Source organism: Ammodytes marinus (assembly GCF_949987685.1).
Source record: "Ammodytes marinus genome assembly, chromosome: 10".
NCBI classification, from domain to species: Eukaryota; Metazoa; Chordata; class Actinopteri; order Uranoscopiformes; family Ammodytidae; genus Ammodytes; species Ammodytes marinus.
In genome coordinates, this window is record NC_137214.1 from 30,267,132 (window position 1) to 30,282,131 (window position 15,000).

The 15,000-nt window shown below is 39.2% G+C and overlaps 1 protein-coding gene across 1 annotated transcript in view; it reads right to left on the reverse strand.

Annotated features, from left to right (window-relative positions):
* The window catches only part of LOC307257005 (uncharacterized protein), a gene marked incomplete at both ends in the record, with an annotated part of 262,163 nt that overhangs the window by 211,065 nt on the left and 36,098 nt on the right, over positions 1–15,000 (reverse strand). Inside the window, one exon of the mRNA XM_080036119.1 lies at positions 13,273–13,557. Coding sequence (XP_079892245.1) covers positions 13,273–13,557 — 285 coding nt within the window. The remainder of the gene's footprint in view (positions 1–13,272; positions 13,558–15,000) is intronic.

The following is a 15,000-nucleotide window of genomic DNA, read 5'->3' on the forward strand; positions in this document are numbered from 1 at the left end:
AAGAGAGAGGGAGGGAGAGAGAGAGGGGGAGGGAGGGAGGGAGGGAGAGAGTGAGAGAAAGACAGAGAGAGAGAGAGAGGGAGAGAGGGAGGGAGGGAGGGAGGGAGAGAGAGAGAGAGAGAGGGAGAGAGAGGGGGAGGGAGGGAGAGGGAGAGAGAGAGAGAAGTTGTTTTAACACATTCCCAACGGAGCCATGTGCACAGAAGATCCATAGAAAGACAGCCGACTATAATTACACTGTTAGCCCTTGCTGTAAACGCTACAGTTAATTACCAGAAAATGCCCAGTAAAATACTTTTAAAACATTTTACAGTATGAAACTGTAACATGCAATGCACCATGGGAAATGTATAATAAACTACAGTTATTTACTGTATAATTTAAAAATGTGGTAGGATACTGTTTTCCTGCAATGCACCATGGGAAATTTCTAATAAACTACAGTTATTTACTGTATAATTAAAAAATGTGGTAGGATACTGTTTTCCTGTAATGCATTATGGGTACACACATACAGTACAGTAATTTACAACACTATTTACAGTAAGCAACCAATGTATGCATGTTCTAGAACTTTCTTCTACAGATGCTGCATTCAGAAAAAACGGTCAATTGGAATTGTATTACTTCCCAGTAAAGCAAAAACATTATCTATTATTATATTAGCTGTAGTGTTCTTTTGTAACACACATTCAAACCAGCGTGGTGATGTTAAGAATTAAAAAAAAAGAAGAACAAGAAGGTGTTTGGCTTTAAAACAGCATTTTGGGCTTCCTTTTGTAGCCTACATAACCCACATTGAGATCAATTTGGATACGTGCTGATTTAAAATGAAAATTAAGTTATCAGTGGTAAAATAGGCTCTTTGGCACTGACATTGTAGCCTAAGGGCGGACATTCATTACAAACCATTACAAACACTTGATGTCTCTGTAATGGAAAGAAAGTGTCTCACATTCCATGTGTCCCTGAACGCAGCATAACCGTTGCGCGAAATAACTAGATGGAGAAGGAGACGAAGAACTTGATCCTCAAAAGCCTCTCAAATGTCTCCAGTGAGATGGCTGGAAGCATACAACAAAACCCACAGTAAGTTTTGAATATTTTATCGGCTGACGAGATTATTCGTATAATTAACGCTCTGTTAATTAACGCTCGGCGCAATGCGCAAATAAGGATTTCAGTGATTGTTTTCCATTGCTAAAGTCATATGTTGCGCTAGCATTAGCAAGGTAACAGTTGGTGTTAGCCAGGTTAACATTGTACTGCTGTTTAAAATGGTTTGTCGATGATAAATTGTGTTAACCATTTTAACTCACATGTTAACCGCATTGTTGGAGTTGGGTGCAAACATAGTTAGTAGGCTTTTTAAACTATTATTTCACTGGGGAATTTGAATGAGAAGTAGCATAGCAGGGTTGCTCTCTTTCTATATAGCCTAGCTAACTTTAAATTTGGGAGGGAAAAAGCTAACTTGTACACTCTTATTTCACACTACATTTGTTAAGCTTGTTTGGGTGATTTATGTGACACACTATGTTGAACTTATTGATGAAGCCATTCATTTGATTTCACATTCTTTTTTTCTTCCTTTTTTTGCAGACAATGCCAACCAAACCACTGTTAATGTCAAGAAGAGACTCATTATACTTGGTAAGATAAAAATAGTTGTTGTGTTAGGTTTGTTAGTTAGGTAACCAGTATCGTATGGCATCGTGCAAAGCTATGCAACGTAGCAAAGTCACACTGTGTGTTTTTATTAAGGTTAAGCAAGTTTTTAAATTAAAATGTAATGTACCTATTTTCCATTTTTCCTCAAAAAACAAGAATATATGTGCCCTTCTCTGGGGAATAGGGACCTTTAGAAATGTGCCCCCTGCTAGTCAGCCAAGCATTGTACTTAGCTGAATAGTACTCCAAAACGCCCCATTTACATATTGTGACTTCCACATACCCTACATTAGGAAAATAATTTTAAATTATTAGATCATTTTTGAGATTATTATTTCATAGTGGGGTAAATGTGCCAGTCATCATGTACATGAGTGTGTTTTGGGGTTCTAGGAATGTTAAAATGATGGCTTTTGACGGAGGTAGGCTGTGTATACTAGAGACTACCTTTTATTGTGCTAAGCTTACTGGATGTGTGTTCCTAGATTTCTGCTGAACAGAAATATAAGGGCATCTCTCTTCTCGTCCTACTATTGAAAGGATGTCAAATAGGCGATATTTTCCAAAATATGGCATCTTCCTTAAGATTTTGTATTCCTGTACATAGTAGAGCTGGACTGGCGTTCTACCTTGGTTTACAAGTAAAGGGTACACTTTTGTTTTTACTTCAATTTTTTATGAGTTTAAGTACAACATCTCAGGCCTTTTCTATGCATTCAAAGGGATTATTTCTCTCATTCTGTTACCAAATTATATTGAAAATATGCCACCCTAAAATGATCTTATGCAAAGATAGCAAATCCATGTAGCATGCTGACCACAGGTATGTACACCAGAGAGAGCGCTCCGTCTCGAGAGAAATAAGCCTTTTGTGTTAACAGAAAGTTTTTATTAATTTGTGTTTTATCTTAACTCTTAATGGGAGCAAAGACAAATAAAAAGGGTTGCATTTACATTTTTGTTGAATACATTTATTATAATTTGTGTTTGTTTATTTCAGGTGAAAAGCTCCTGTCCGCTGACCAGTGGATGGTCAGCATCAAGGGAAAGGTGGCATATCAAATCAGTCAGCAACACAACTTTGCTGCTGCCTTGGCTTCCTATGTCGATTGCTTCTATCTCTACAGCAAGGGGGTCGGCCTGCACAACATAATTGATACAGAGGTGAGCACCAAAACCTTTTTATTAATACAGAAACTCCTGCCATACTATTTTGTCTAAGTGGCTCAAATGTATGAATTAGGGATGTTAAACGAGTCATTGTTTGCGTGTCGACGTGTCGGAGGCATGAATCGACAAATCGATCGATTCACTGTGCCATTTAAAAAATAAATAAATAAAAAAAGGCAGTGTTCCTTTTTTTTTGCGGCAGCATCACGTAGTTGTGGTGCTGATAAACTGCGCTTTCCTTTAAAAACACTGCTGCCGCCCGCTGTGTGTGTTCAGACTTCATCTGCATCAAAGCTTTTTGATAATAAAGAGAGGCTTTAATTTTAAAAACGCTGTCCATGCGTCGGAGGTGAATGTAACTTACTCGGCTGAAAACAGAAAGTGCAACATATAAAGCATAACCTTTTAATATTCGTCTACGACCGTGATGTTAATTTAACTTTATGCTGCATATGTTGCACTGCACTGTTGACACACACCGGACCTGCAGCGCGCTCGCGACCACACATGAACTCGCATGACGGACGTCTCCCATGTCCCCAAAACATCTAATAAAGTAAAACACCCGATTTATCGATTTCTATTTTTCGAGTCGTCTTAAGCACGTGTCAAAAATCGAGCCGAGAATCGACACATTGTTCACATCCCTAGTATGAATACATTCTTTGTGAACTTGTTTGCTTGCATTTTTCCTTTGTGGAGTACCATGATGCATGTCATGTACTGTATCAGTTCAGAAAAAAGCAAAACCATGAAGTGGGTCAAGAAAATATTTAGATAACTAATTTATTGCTTTTGTGTGTTAAAAATGATTTCTCAGGATAAACCCAGTAGAGGGAACTAAGTGCGCCGCCAAAGTCGGAACCATCAGAAAGACGGCCGCCTGGTTAACAAAAAGCTGTATTCCCAAAACCCTTGGATGACGACTTTCCTCACCAATTGACTAAGTTTCAATGGAAGACCTCAAAGTAGGTAAGTACACACACACACACTGAATGGATGTTGTAAATTGAAAATGTGAATGTACGCCTTTTTAGTTTATTTATTTGATTTTGTTTACTGACATTCTCTTAATTTTACTCTCCCCTCCATGTGCATCAGAAAGACACCCCACGCTGGACAAATCCTTCTTCCATCAGCTACTTCCATTCTTCTTATTGAACCCCACCAAATGCAACTATCAGGGTTCGTACAGATGCTTGTGCTTGGATTTTCTCTGCAGTGTTGTAATTTAACTATTGTTTTTATTTTTTATTCTGTAAATTTAAAAAAAATTCAGAAGTCATGCCAAGGTTAATCAGTTGAGAATTTTTTTTCCGTTTAAACTTATCGGACAATGTCACTCTGACTGTTCATTCATGTTCTCCTTTGTAAATTACACCAAATCCCGAGTTTGTGTTTGTTATTGACTTGTAGATACAAAGAAATAGCATGCTAAATTGACGCTCAACACCGTTAGCAATTAGCTGACCAGCTACTTCTCAATAATTTATTGCTCCAAATTCATGTTGTTAGCTAGTAGTTGAGGTCAAATAGTATATAAATAGTATTTATCTTAATATGAAGATGAATCTGGTAAAAAAGTATGAGGATATCTAAAAAGGAAAAAAAAAGTCCCATTCACCACGTAGTGTGATACTAGTGTAACCTGTTGTGGTCATTTTCAGGACTTTCGTCCCCGGTAGAGATTTTGTCACACATCCCATGTTGTTCACTGGGGTCATATTAGTCTATAACAGTTGAGATATTCTACGCTAAATGAAGCGCATACAAATCTTACCCAGGACCTAGACTGTAGATAACGTAAGCTCGGGGGTTACTTCATTGTAACGTGATGTTACACTCAGCTGGGTTAGCTCGATGCAGCTCCATTAAAAAAAATGTATAACCTAATCCATTAATCACTGGTAACATTAGTTACAGAACCAAGATCCAAAATTTTAATTTTGTGAAGCTGTCAGAGTCGTTGCGGTGTGCTGCCAAAAAGTTATTTCAGTCCACGGTCCCAGCATGTTAACGCTATGTCGGCACATTTGTACTGATGCTTTATTGGACCAGAGCCCTCTTAGTCCCGTTTACGTTCTGAAATCATGTTGTTATTAACCTGATAAATGGTCATTTTGGGCATATGAACTAAACTGATAAAGGTCTCCTTAGGGCCATACTCTCCAATTTGGTGATTGTCCATATACATTATATTATGAACACCCTCCCATTTTACAGATAAGGCAATGTTGTAACGTGACTAAATGTCGAACATTTCAAGGGGTATGAATACTCACACGTACATTTATTTTATTGGGATTTTATATGATACACCAACACAAAGTGGCGCATAATTGTGAAGTGGAATGAAAATGAAACGTGGTTTTAAAAAAAAATTATAAATAAAAAACTGAAAAACGTGGCGTGCAAAAGTATTCAGCCCCCTGAGTCAATGCTTTGTAGAACCACCTATTGCTGCAAATACAGCTGCAAATCTATTTGGGTATGTCTTTACCAGCTTTGCCCTTCTACAGACTGACATGTTTGCCCATTCTTCTTTAAAAAATAGCTTGAGCTTCAGATTTAGCATCAGATTGGATGGAGAGCGTCTGTGAACAGCAATTTTCAAGTCTTTCCAGAGATTCTCAATTGTATTGAGGTCTGGACTTTGACTGGACCATTCTAACACGTATGCTTTGATTTGAACCATTCCATAGTAGATCTGGCTGTATTTTTAGGCTTGCTGTCCCTCTGGAAGGTGAACCTCCACCCCAGTCTCAAGTCTTTTGCAGACTCTAACAGGTTTTTCTGCCCTGTATTTGGCTCCATCCATCTTCCCATCAACTCTAACCAGCTTCCTTGTCCATGCTGAAGAACAGGACCCCCAAAGCATGATGCTGCCACCACCATGTATCACGGTGAGGATGGTGTGTATAGGGTGATGTGCAGTGTTAGTTTCCGCCACACATTGCATTTTGCATTCAGGCCAAAAACTTCAAGTTTGGTCTCATCTGAATATGCTGTGTCCCCCGCATGGCTTGTGGCAAGTGTTGGAGGAAGGTGCTCTGGTCAGATGAGACCAAAAAGGAAATGTTTGGCCTTAACGCAAAGTGCAATGTGTGGTGGAAAACTAACACCCTATACACACCATCCCCACTGTGAAACATGGTGGTGGCAGCATCATGCGTTGGGGATTCTTTTCTTCAGCAGGGACAGGGAAGCTGGTCAGAGTTGATGGGAAGCTGGATGGAGCCAAATACAGGGCAGAAAAACCTGTTAGAGTCTGCAAAAGACTTGAGACTAGGGTGGAGGTTCACCTTCCAGAAGGTTAAATACCCTAAACATACAGCCAGATCTACTATGGAATGGTTCAAATCAAAGCATAGTCATGTGTTAGAATGGCCCAGTCAAAGTCCAGACCTCAATACAATTGAGAATATCTCGAAAGACTTGAAAATTGCTGTTGACAGATGCTCTCCATCCAATCTGATGCTGAATCTGAAGCTTGAGCTATTTTGCCAAAAAAATGGGCAAAAATATCAGTCTCTAGATGGGCAAAGCTGGCGGAGACATACCCCAATAGACTTGCAGCTGTTATTGCAGCGATAGGTGGTTCTACAACGTATTGACTCAGGGGGCTGAATACTTATGTACGCCACGCTTTTCAGTTTTTTATTTCTAAAAAATAAATAAAACCATATTTTATTTGCATTCCACTTCACAATGATGCACCACTGTGTGTTGGTCTATCACATGAAATCCCAGTAAAATAAATGTACGTGTGTGGTTTTAATGTGATAAAATGTGAAAAATTCCAAGGGGTATGAATACTTTTGCAAGCCACTGTATATACTGTATATATTTAAAGCGTTGGCTTCCTTGAAAAAGTTGACATTTTATCTTGAAAGTGCTGGAAAAGTTATTGCATTTTACTCTTAAAAAGCTGTCCGAACCCTGAACTATGTTCCTGGTATTGGTGGTAATTTTAAATCTATCTTGTCCAATCTTCTTAAGATGTGTGAGTATTTGTATTGTGACTTGGTGAATTAATTAATAAAAGAAAATGTATTTACTGCATATCATTGTAGATGTTTTTTCTTCTTCTACAGTTTTCTACAAGCCACTGCACTACAGTTTTGCACAACAATCATTTCAGTAACCTTTTCCTATTGTTAAACAGTAAGGGCACTGTTAAGACTTTGTTATATGGTAAGATACTAGCAGCACGGTTGCCTGCAAAATACTGTAAAGGTTAATTGACAGAATGTTACTGTAAAATGAATGTACACTACTGTAAATTATTTACAGTAAATAACTAGAGCTTTACAATAAGATACTGGCAGCACAGTTGCCAGCTTATTACTGTAATATGTTTTTACAATAAGATACTGGCAGCACGGTTGCCAGCTTATTACTGTAATATGTTTCTACAGTAATAAGCTGGCAGCACGGTTGCCAGCTTATTACTGTAATATGTTTTTACAGTAATAAGCTGGCAGCACGGTTGCCAGCTTAATACTGTAATATGTTTCTACAGTAATAAGCTGGCAGCACGGTTGCCAGCTTAATACTGTAATATGTTTTACAGTATTAAGCTGGCAACCGTGCTGCCAGCTTAATACTGTAAAATAGCAAGGAAAAGTCTAACAGTGTACTACTAGTTCTGTGTGTGTGTGTGTGTGCGTGCGTTTCTGTGTATGTGTGTGTGTGTGTGTGTTTGTGTGTGTGTGTGTGTGTGTCTCTCTCTCTCTCTCTCTCTCTCTCTCTCTCTCTCTCTCACAATCACTGACTCCACCTTTAGCATTAGTTTAATTAAACCTGGGTCATGATTGTCTTATGTAGTGTCAGTTATAACAAGTCAACAGGTCATAAAAGGTACTAATAGTTCATGCACATGTCAGCATATTTTTCCTGATGCCTTTGTCATGGTTACGCTCACCCAGGAACAACAGCTGGCGTAGTAAAAACACTACCGCTACTGTCCAAAGGGGGGCGCTGGAATTAACACAAACTGAAAGGTTCTCAGAGCACCTTTAAAGGTGAAGTAAGCGGTTTATTTGTGTTAATGTAAGTGTTAAATCGCTCTTTATTCATACAGTGATCACTTACATAATGTGCACGTTTCATAAAGCCGATCTCTCAGTCAGCTGCTCTGCATGTAATTGGCAAATAAACTTATTGGAGGATCCCGAAATGTATATCCAATCACAAGAGAGAACGCTACAAACCGACACCCGTCTCACTCATCGTCTCACTGCCGGTGCAAGTGCAGAGCGACAGATGGGTGAATGTTTATGCGCCTACAATGGCGGAGCAGGTAAAAATCCTTCCCAATGTCTGTTTTGATGGTTTTTATCATGTTTTCATCACACTAATGGATCTGAGATGATGCTAGATAACTCGCTGCTTGAAGACAGTCGCAGTGCATTAATGTGGTGACGTAGGGACGAGCGAGGGGACTGGCTAACTGCAGTAACTGACAGGAAGTTAGCTGAAAGAACCATTCCGCTTACAGCACCTTTAAGTAGTGTAAATTATAACAAGTCAACGGGTCATAAAAGGTAGAACCGGTTCATGCAAATGTCAGTGTGTAATATTTTATTTTAAAGCGGACGTAAGACTTTCTTCAATGCCTCCATAATGAGCGCTCAGCCCACAGGTTGAAAATACAAAAGATATTAAAAGGGATTTCACGCTATAACTGTGACAAAAAAGGGCCTCATCCGCCCACACACACACACACACACACACACACACACACACACACATGCAAAACACACACACACACACACACACACACACACACACACACACACACACACCCATCTATTTGGTTTAAATTCCTAAAGGTACAAGTCAGAGAGAGAAAGCATGTTCATGAATTATTTAAGAATTTTACATAAGCTTTGGTCTCTAAGTGGATTGGATTGTGTGTGTGTGTGTGTTTGTGTGTGTGTGTGTGTGTGCATGTGTGTGTGTGTGTGTGTGTGTGAGTGTGTGTGTGTGTATGTCTGTGTACAACAGGTATCTTTGTGAGGACCAATTATAGCTTTTAACCATCGAAGTGAGGATTTTTTTTGAAAGTGAGGACATTTTAATTGGTCCTTACTCCTTCAAAGGGCTGTTTGAGGGTTAACACTAGGTTTTAAGGTTCAGGTATGAATTAGGTTTATGTTAGGGTTAGTGTAAGGGTTGGGGTTAGGCATTTAGTCGTGATGGTTATAGGGTTAGGGTAAGGGGCTAGGGAATGCATTATGTCAATGAATGTCCTCACAAAGATAGAAGTACACACGTGTGTGTGTGTGTGTACTGTACATGGGTATAAGTGTGTGTGTGTGTGTGTGTGTGTGTGTGTGTGTGAGAATGTGTGTGTTTCTCAGCTTGTTTGGCATATTTTCTAAGAACACAATCTATTCATAAATAATGTGGGCGGAAGACTGATGATTCCATTGTAGTTTTTAAAGGTATAGTGCGTAACCTTTTTACATGAATGAATGTCGGTTACATTCAAGCCATCGCCAAACGAGTTTAATTAAGAAAACAAGAGTAAATGATTCAAAAGTGCTTAACAACATGGAAAGCTCCAAAAGCCTAAAACAAAAGCCTATCGTATCTATATTAAACAATGAGGACGTATAAGGTAAGAAAAGGAAACACAAGAAATCAATTGACTTTATAGCATAACATGAATAAAAATCATCAAAGCATCATTATATATATTTCTTTACTTCTCTCTCTCTCCTGTAGCTGCACTTTGACACACATCATGTATTGTAGGGGAGAACGGGGTAAGTAGGCACACTTTTTACTCTAGTGAGAATTGCTTATCACCTAAACATCTTTCAATAGTCATTCCTACATTCAATTGAAGCTTAAGGTGTTGGCTTGAAATGTGTACCCCTCACTTTTTCTATCTTATTGTAATAAAGAAGAAATTAATCATAAAGGACTCCCTTACACATTGTGACAACCAACCCCATCAAGGGGTCGGTTGTCATACACTATGGGGTTGTTTGTCACAATGTTATCTTAATGGGAATAATCTTAAAAAGAAGGCAAGAAAGTAGAACTAAATTTGAAAGTTTAATTGTATTGTCAAGTTGACAAATAGGCCTACATAACTTACTGTAGCCTTGGCAGCTGGTCTAGTTTGGGATGCACTGGGTTGTTTTGATTTTGTTTCCCTTTTTTCTTTTGCATGCTAGCTGCCTTTTCCTGCTCTATTCTTTCCTTCTCTGGGGTGTCAGTGAGGATACAGCTTGACAATTTCTTTCGTTATTGGGTTCCTTTTCTGGCTGCAGCCTTGAGAAGACATGTGACAACCAACCCCCCAAAAAATGTGACGACCAACCCCAACTTGAATTGCTTGCTAGCATCAAGGCCAACAACCATCTAACAACTAATTAGCTTGCTAACCACAATCTAAACTATAGTTTATCCTTCACACTTTGTATGGGTAACAAGTGTTTTGTTATAAACCCATTGTGTAAAAGCCTAGAAGAAAAATACTGAGGAGCTAAATATTTTCAATTTGACATGAAAAACACAAACAGTCGTCTCACCTCAAATTCAGCAGTCTAACTCCAAGGAAGACTATGTAGGTGACCTCTGATCCCAATTCTGGATATTTACGTACCAACATTTCACAGACAGCACCTTCTGGTTCCGAGATATAACGATTGTGACAACCTACCCGTGTGACAAATTACCCCGTTCTCCCCTACAGACACAGGCCTCATATCTATATTAAACTATGAGCTTTCTACCTGTTCCTACTGACACAGAGAGTGTCAGGTCAAACTCAGGTCAAACCATGTATCTACCTTTCAAGAGCTTACAACTTCAAAGCACAAAAGTTATGTATTAATAAATGTGTTCAAACATTGAATTGAATTGAATTGAAAATGTTTTTATTTCGAACAAGTAAACAATAAAAGACAAAAAAGCAATAATAAACAATAAAATAAATTAAACAAGTGGACAGTTACAATAAAGTAATATTTACACACAATGAAAACCACAAATGAAAATAAACTGTCTTACACTTGCTTTACCTGTTCGAAAAGGGGTGAGAAGAAGAAAACTTATTTAATCTCACCCCTTCTCCCTGATTTATATATCTATAATGACTATTGGCTTCCTTATTAGTGATATAATATTTACATTAGAAATGTAAATGTTAGAGATGCATGAATGGGTAACACTTTACAATAACATAAACCTTAAAGAGTAGTTACTCTTTTTTTGAACAGTAACTACTCTTCTTTGTGTACCTTATTGTAAAGTGTTACCCATGAATGCTATAAACAAAAATTAAGATCATACCTCAGTATAAAAATGCAAAACCATATGAGCACTTGAAGCATTTAAGACATGTTTAAACCCATTTCCTTCCTTGTGACTCTCCTCTGTTGATAACTTGGGCGGAACACACTGTTGACCAATGCAATACTGCTATCAGCTGAATAGTGGGTGATAAAGGTGGGGTCATGCTAAGCTACTTACACATGTTAAAAAAAAACAGATCCGAACAATTTGAAGGCCTTAATTCAAATGATAACGACCCTTCATGCTAAATAATGCTTTGAAGAAATGCGAAGCTGCAGCGGAGTCATTTCTCTGGTGAGTTGATGTTGAAGTTGTTGATCAGTGGATTCTGACAGAAGCAGAAGGTTCTCCAACGTCGTCATAGTCCACTGTGTCCTCATCTCCATCATGATGCACCTGGAACAGCATCACACAGCAGTTAGACTGGAACACATGACTGTTGAATCTGAACAATGAATAATCCATACTAGGGCTGTCAAATTAACGCCTTAATTTCGATTAATTAATCACAGAAAAAATTAACGCAGATTAATCGCGCTTCTATAGTGCCCTTTGACCCGGTGCAAAAGTGGTGCGATGATAGCGTAGCTGCACGGAGCTGCACTTGTAGCTTGCGAACACGGCCCGGGATTAAAGAGTAAAGAAAGAAGCAGGGGAAAGGGCCGAGGGCTCTATGGATGTGTTATGGGATGCTTCAGGCAAATAAGCATGAAGGTAGGAAGACATCTTGTGTTATTCTCTGCAGTGTCTGTGCATTATTCATTTAGCCTAATTAACCATGTAGTTTCAAAACTCAGTAGCCTATCTCTCAATCTTCCTCCGTGTGGCCTCGCATCCCGCATAAACGGACTCCCGCCCCATTTCACTCTTCCTAGACTATGCCTGCCTTAGTTCCTCTTTTGGGTGTGTGTGTGTGTGTGTGTGTGTGTGTGTGTGTGTGTGTGTGTGTGTGTGTGTGTGTGTGCGCGTGTGTGCAGGCCTGCCCAGACAAATGACTGGGCCCCTGAAAGGTCCAGTCATTGGGCCCCCTTTACTCATACTGAACTTGTATCAATGTGCATGATGCGCTTATTCCTACATAAACACATACCTGTACACAGGGCCGGTTCTAGCCAGTTAGATTAGGGTGGGCTACTGGAAATAATAGTGGGCAGAGACACCGAAATGTTCTGCTCTTGCAAGAGCTCTGCACCTGCTTTTTGGCACATTTACTGTAATGTAAGCTTTTAGACACACCAATGCTGTTTACCATGATAGCACTGCTACCAGAAGCTTTCCTCATCAGTATAACAACCATCTGCCACCTTCATTTAAAGGCTAAATATGTAATTTTCTAATTTTCTTAGAAAATAATAGATAAAATATACATAATAATTTCAAAGACACCTCAAAACTTGATGAAATATCACAGTATCTCTGAATTGAAAATACACTTCTGCTAGCAGAAATACTGATATTAAGGAATTTTCCGGGGGTCTAAAGCCCTTGAAAGTTCCCTTTTTTTCCTTTCTTTTCTGGTACCCTGATGTATGTCCAGGTCCTGGCATCACTGAGCTTGCTAGGTTAGCTTGCTCATCATCAATGCATGCAACGGTTTTGAGGGGGAAAAAAACGACCCATGATACTTTTCGTTTTTCAATATGAAATGTGATATATTTTACCCAAGTAACAATGAATAAAATGTTTTCTTTTATAGAAAGTTCTCTTGCGAATATAGCGTTCATAATAAAGGTTGGCTAAATTAGGTAATCTGCAAAAAATAATACATATATTTATGTAAATAATTTATATATTTATTTTTCTCTCTGGGCCCCCCCTGGTGGCTGGGCCCTAGAAAGCTTTCCCACTTTCTACCCCTTATGGGCGGCCCTGCGTGTGTGTGTGTGCGTGTGTGTGTGTGCGTGTGTGTGTGTGTGTGTGTGTGTGTGTGTGTGTGTGTGTGTGTGTGTGTGTGTGTGTGTGTGTGTGTGTGTGCTGTACGTGGGTTTAAGTGTGTGTGTGAGGGGGTGGTACTTGGTTGGAATACATCTCTATCAGTGTTCAGCTCCATAACAAATGGGATTGGGCAAAATCTGAAGGTCATTTGGAATAGCAAACAGTGTCTCTCATCCCCGCCACCTTCTGCTGCTATGAATCCTTAATGTGTGTGTGTGTGTGTGTGTGTGTGTGTGTGTGTGTGTGTGTGTGTGTGTGTGTGTGTGTGTGTGTGTGTGTGTGTGTGTGTGTGTGTGTGTGTGTGTGTGTGTGTGTGTGTGTGTGTGAATGTGTGTGTGTGTGTGTGTGTGTGTGTGTGTGTGTGAATGTGTGTGTGTGTGTGTGTGTGTGTGTGAATGTGAGTGTGTGTGTGTGTGTGTGTGTGTGTGTGTGTGTGTGTGTGTGTGTGTGTGTGTGTGTGCGTGCGTGCTTTTCTCAGCTTGTTTGGCATCTTTTCTAACAACACGATCTATTCATAAACAATGTGGGCGGAAGACTGATGATTCCATTGTAGTTTTTAAATATAGTGCGTAACCTTTTTACATGAATGAATGTCGGTTACATTCAAGCCATCGCCAAACGAGTTTAATTAAGCCTATCAGCTCCACAAAACTCTCTCTGTATTTCTCAGTATGGCAGCGTTTACAAACTGGTGTCGCCCCCCCCCCCCCCCACCCCGACACTGCTGCAGGAGCTCAGAAAAATTCCCAAGAAGAGCCAAAGAAATGTTTCAGTTGTAATTACTCGGAATTCCTCATGGGGGCGACATTAAAAAGTTACGCATTATAGCTTTAAGCACCAACAAGGCCACTTCTTTGCTGAGTAAAGAGGAGTTTATATTCAATATTTTATGCAACACCAGTTTGTACATTTTTTGGGCTCTTCTTGGGATTTTTCTGAGCTCCACCAGTGTTAGGGGGGGTGACACCAATATGTCAACGCTGCCATACTGAGAAATAAAGAAGAGAGAATTTTGTGGAGCTGATAATAGGGTTAATCAACTTTCTGTCAACTCGTTTGGATATGGTTTGAATGTGACCGACATTCATTTATATATAAAAAAGTTACACACTATAGCTTAAAAACAAACAGCAACAAAGCCAATTCTTAGCAGAGAAAAGAGGAGTTAGCATCCAGTATGTTCAAAAGGCGAACACAATAGCCATCTTTAGTGGGAGATTTAGGGTCAAACTAGCTCCTTTTGTGTGACTTTATATGCCACTGTATTTCAACTTTATGATGTTTTATTGAATTCTTTTACGCTTTTCCGGGATCATCAAAACGACCACAAAGCTCGTATTCAGTCGACAGATGGTGGGACATAAAACGTTAATGGAAACCCAGATACAAAGCCAACGCTATCACATTCACAACGGTTGTTACTGTAAGCAAGTTAAAGGCCTACTTCACCAGTGGGAATATGAAGGTGTATTGAATTCTGAGATCCTATGTAGTATACACGAGCAAAAAGAAATTTGAAATTGGTTCATCCTAGCCTGAGAAAAGGCAGATAGAGTGTTTTATGGTCTCACTGTCTAACCCTACATTTTTACTAGTGTGACATCACACTAGTAATGGAACCCAGAAACACAGCCAAAAGTGTTATATCACATTCACAGCGGTTGTTAAGCAAGTTAACAAACACAATGTTGTTACTGAAGGTCTCGTTCTGCTGAAGAAGGGATTGGATTATACGTCTTTTTACAGTTATGAATTGATACAGTGACGTAATACCATCTGATAACCAAATTATATATAAATTGTCATGGTAAACTTTAACTTTTTTTACTATGTTACGCCCGGCCTACCAGGCTCGTTAACCGGCCAGTAAACATTAAATAAACCAGACGAAACCATGAATCAACATTTAAA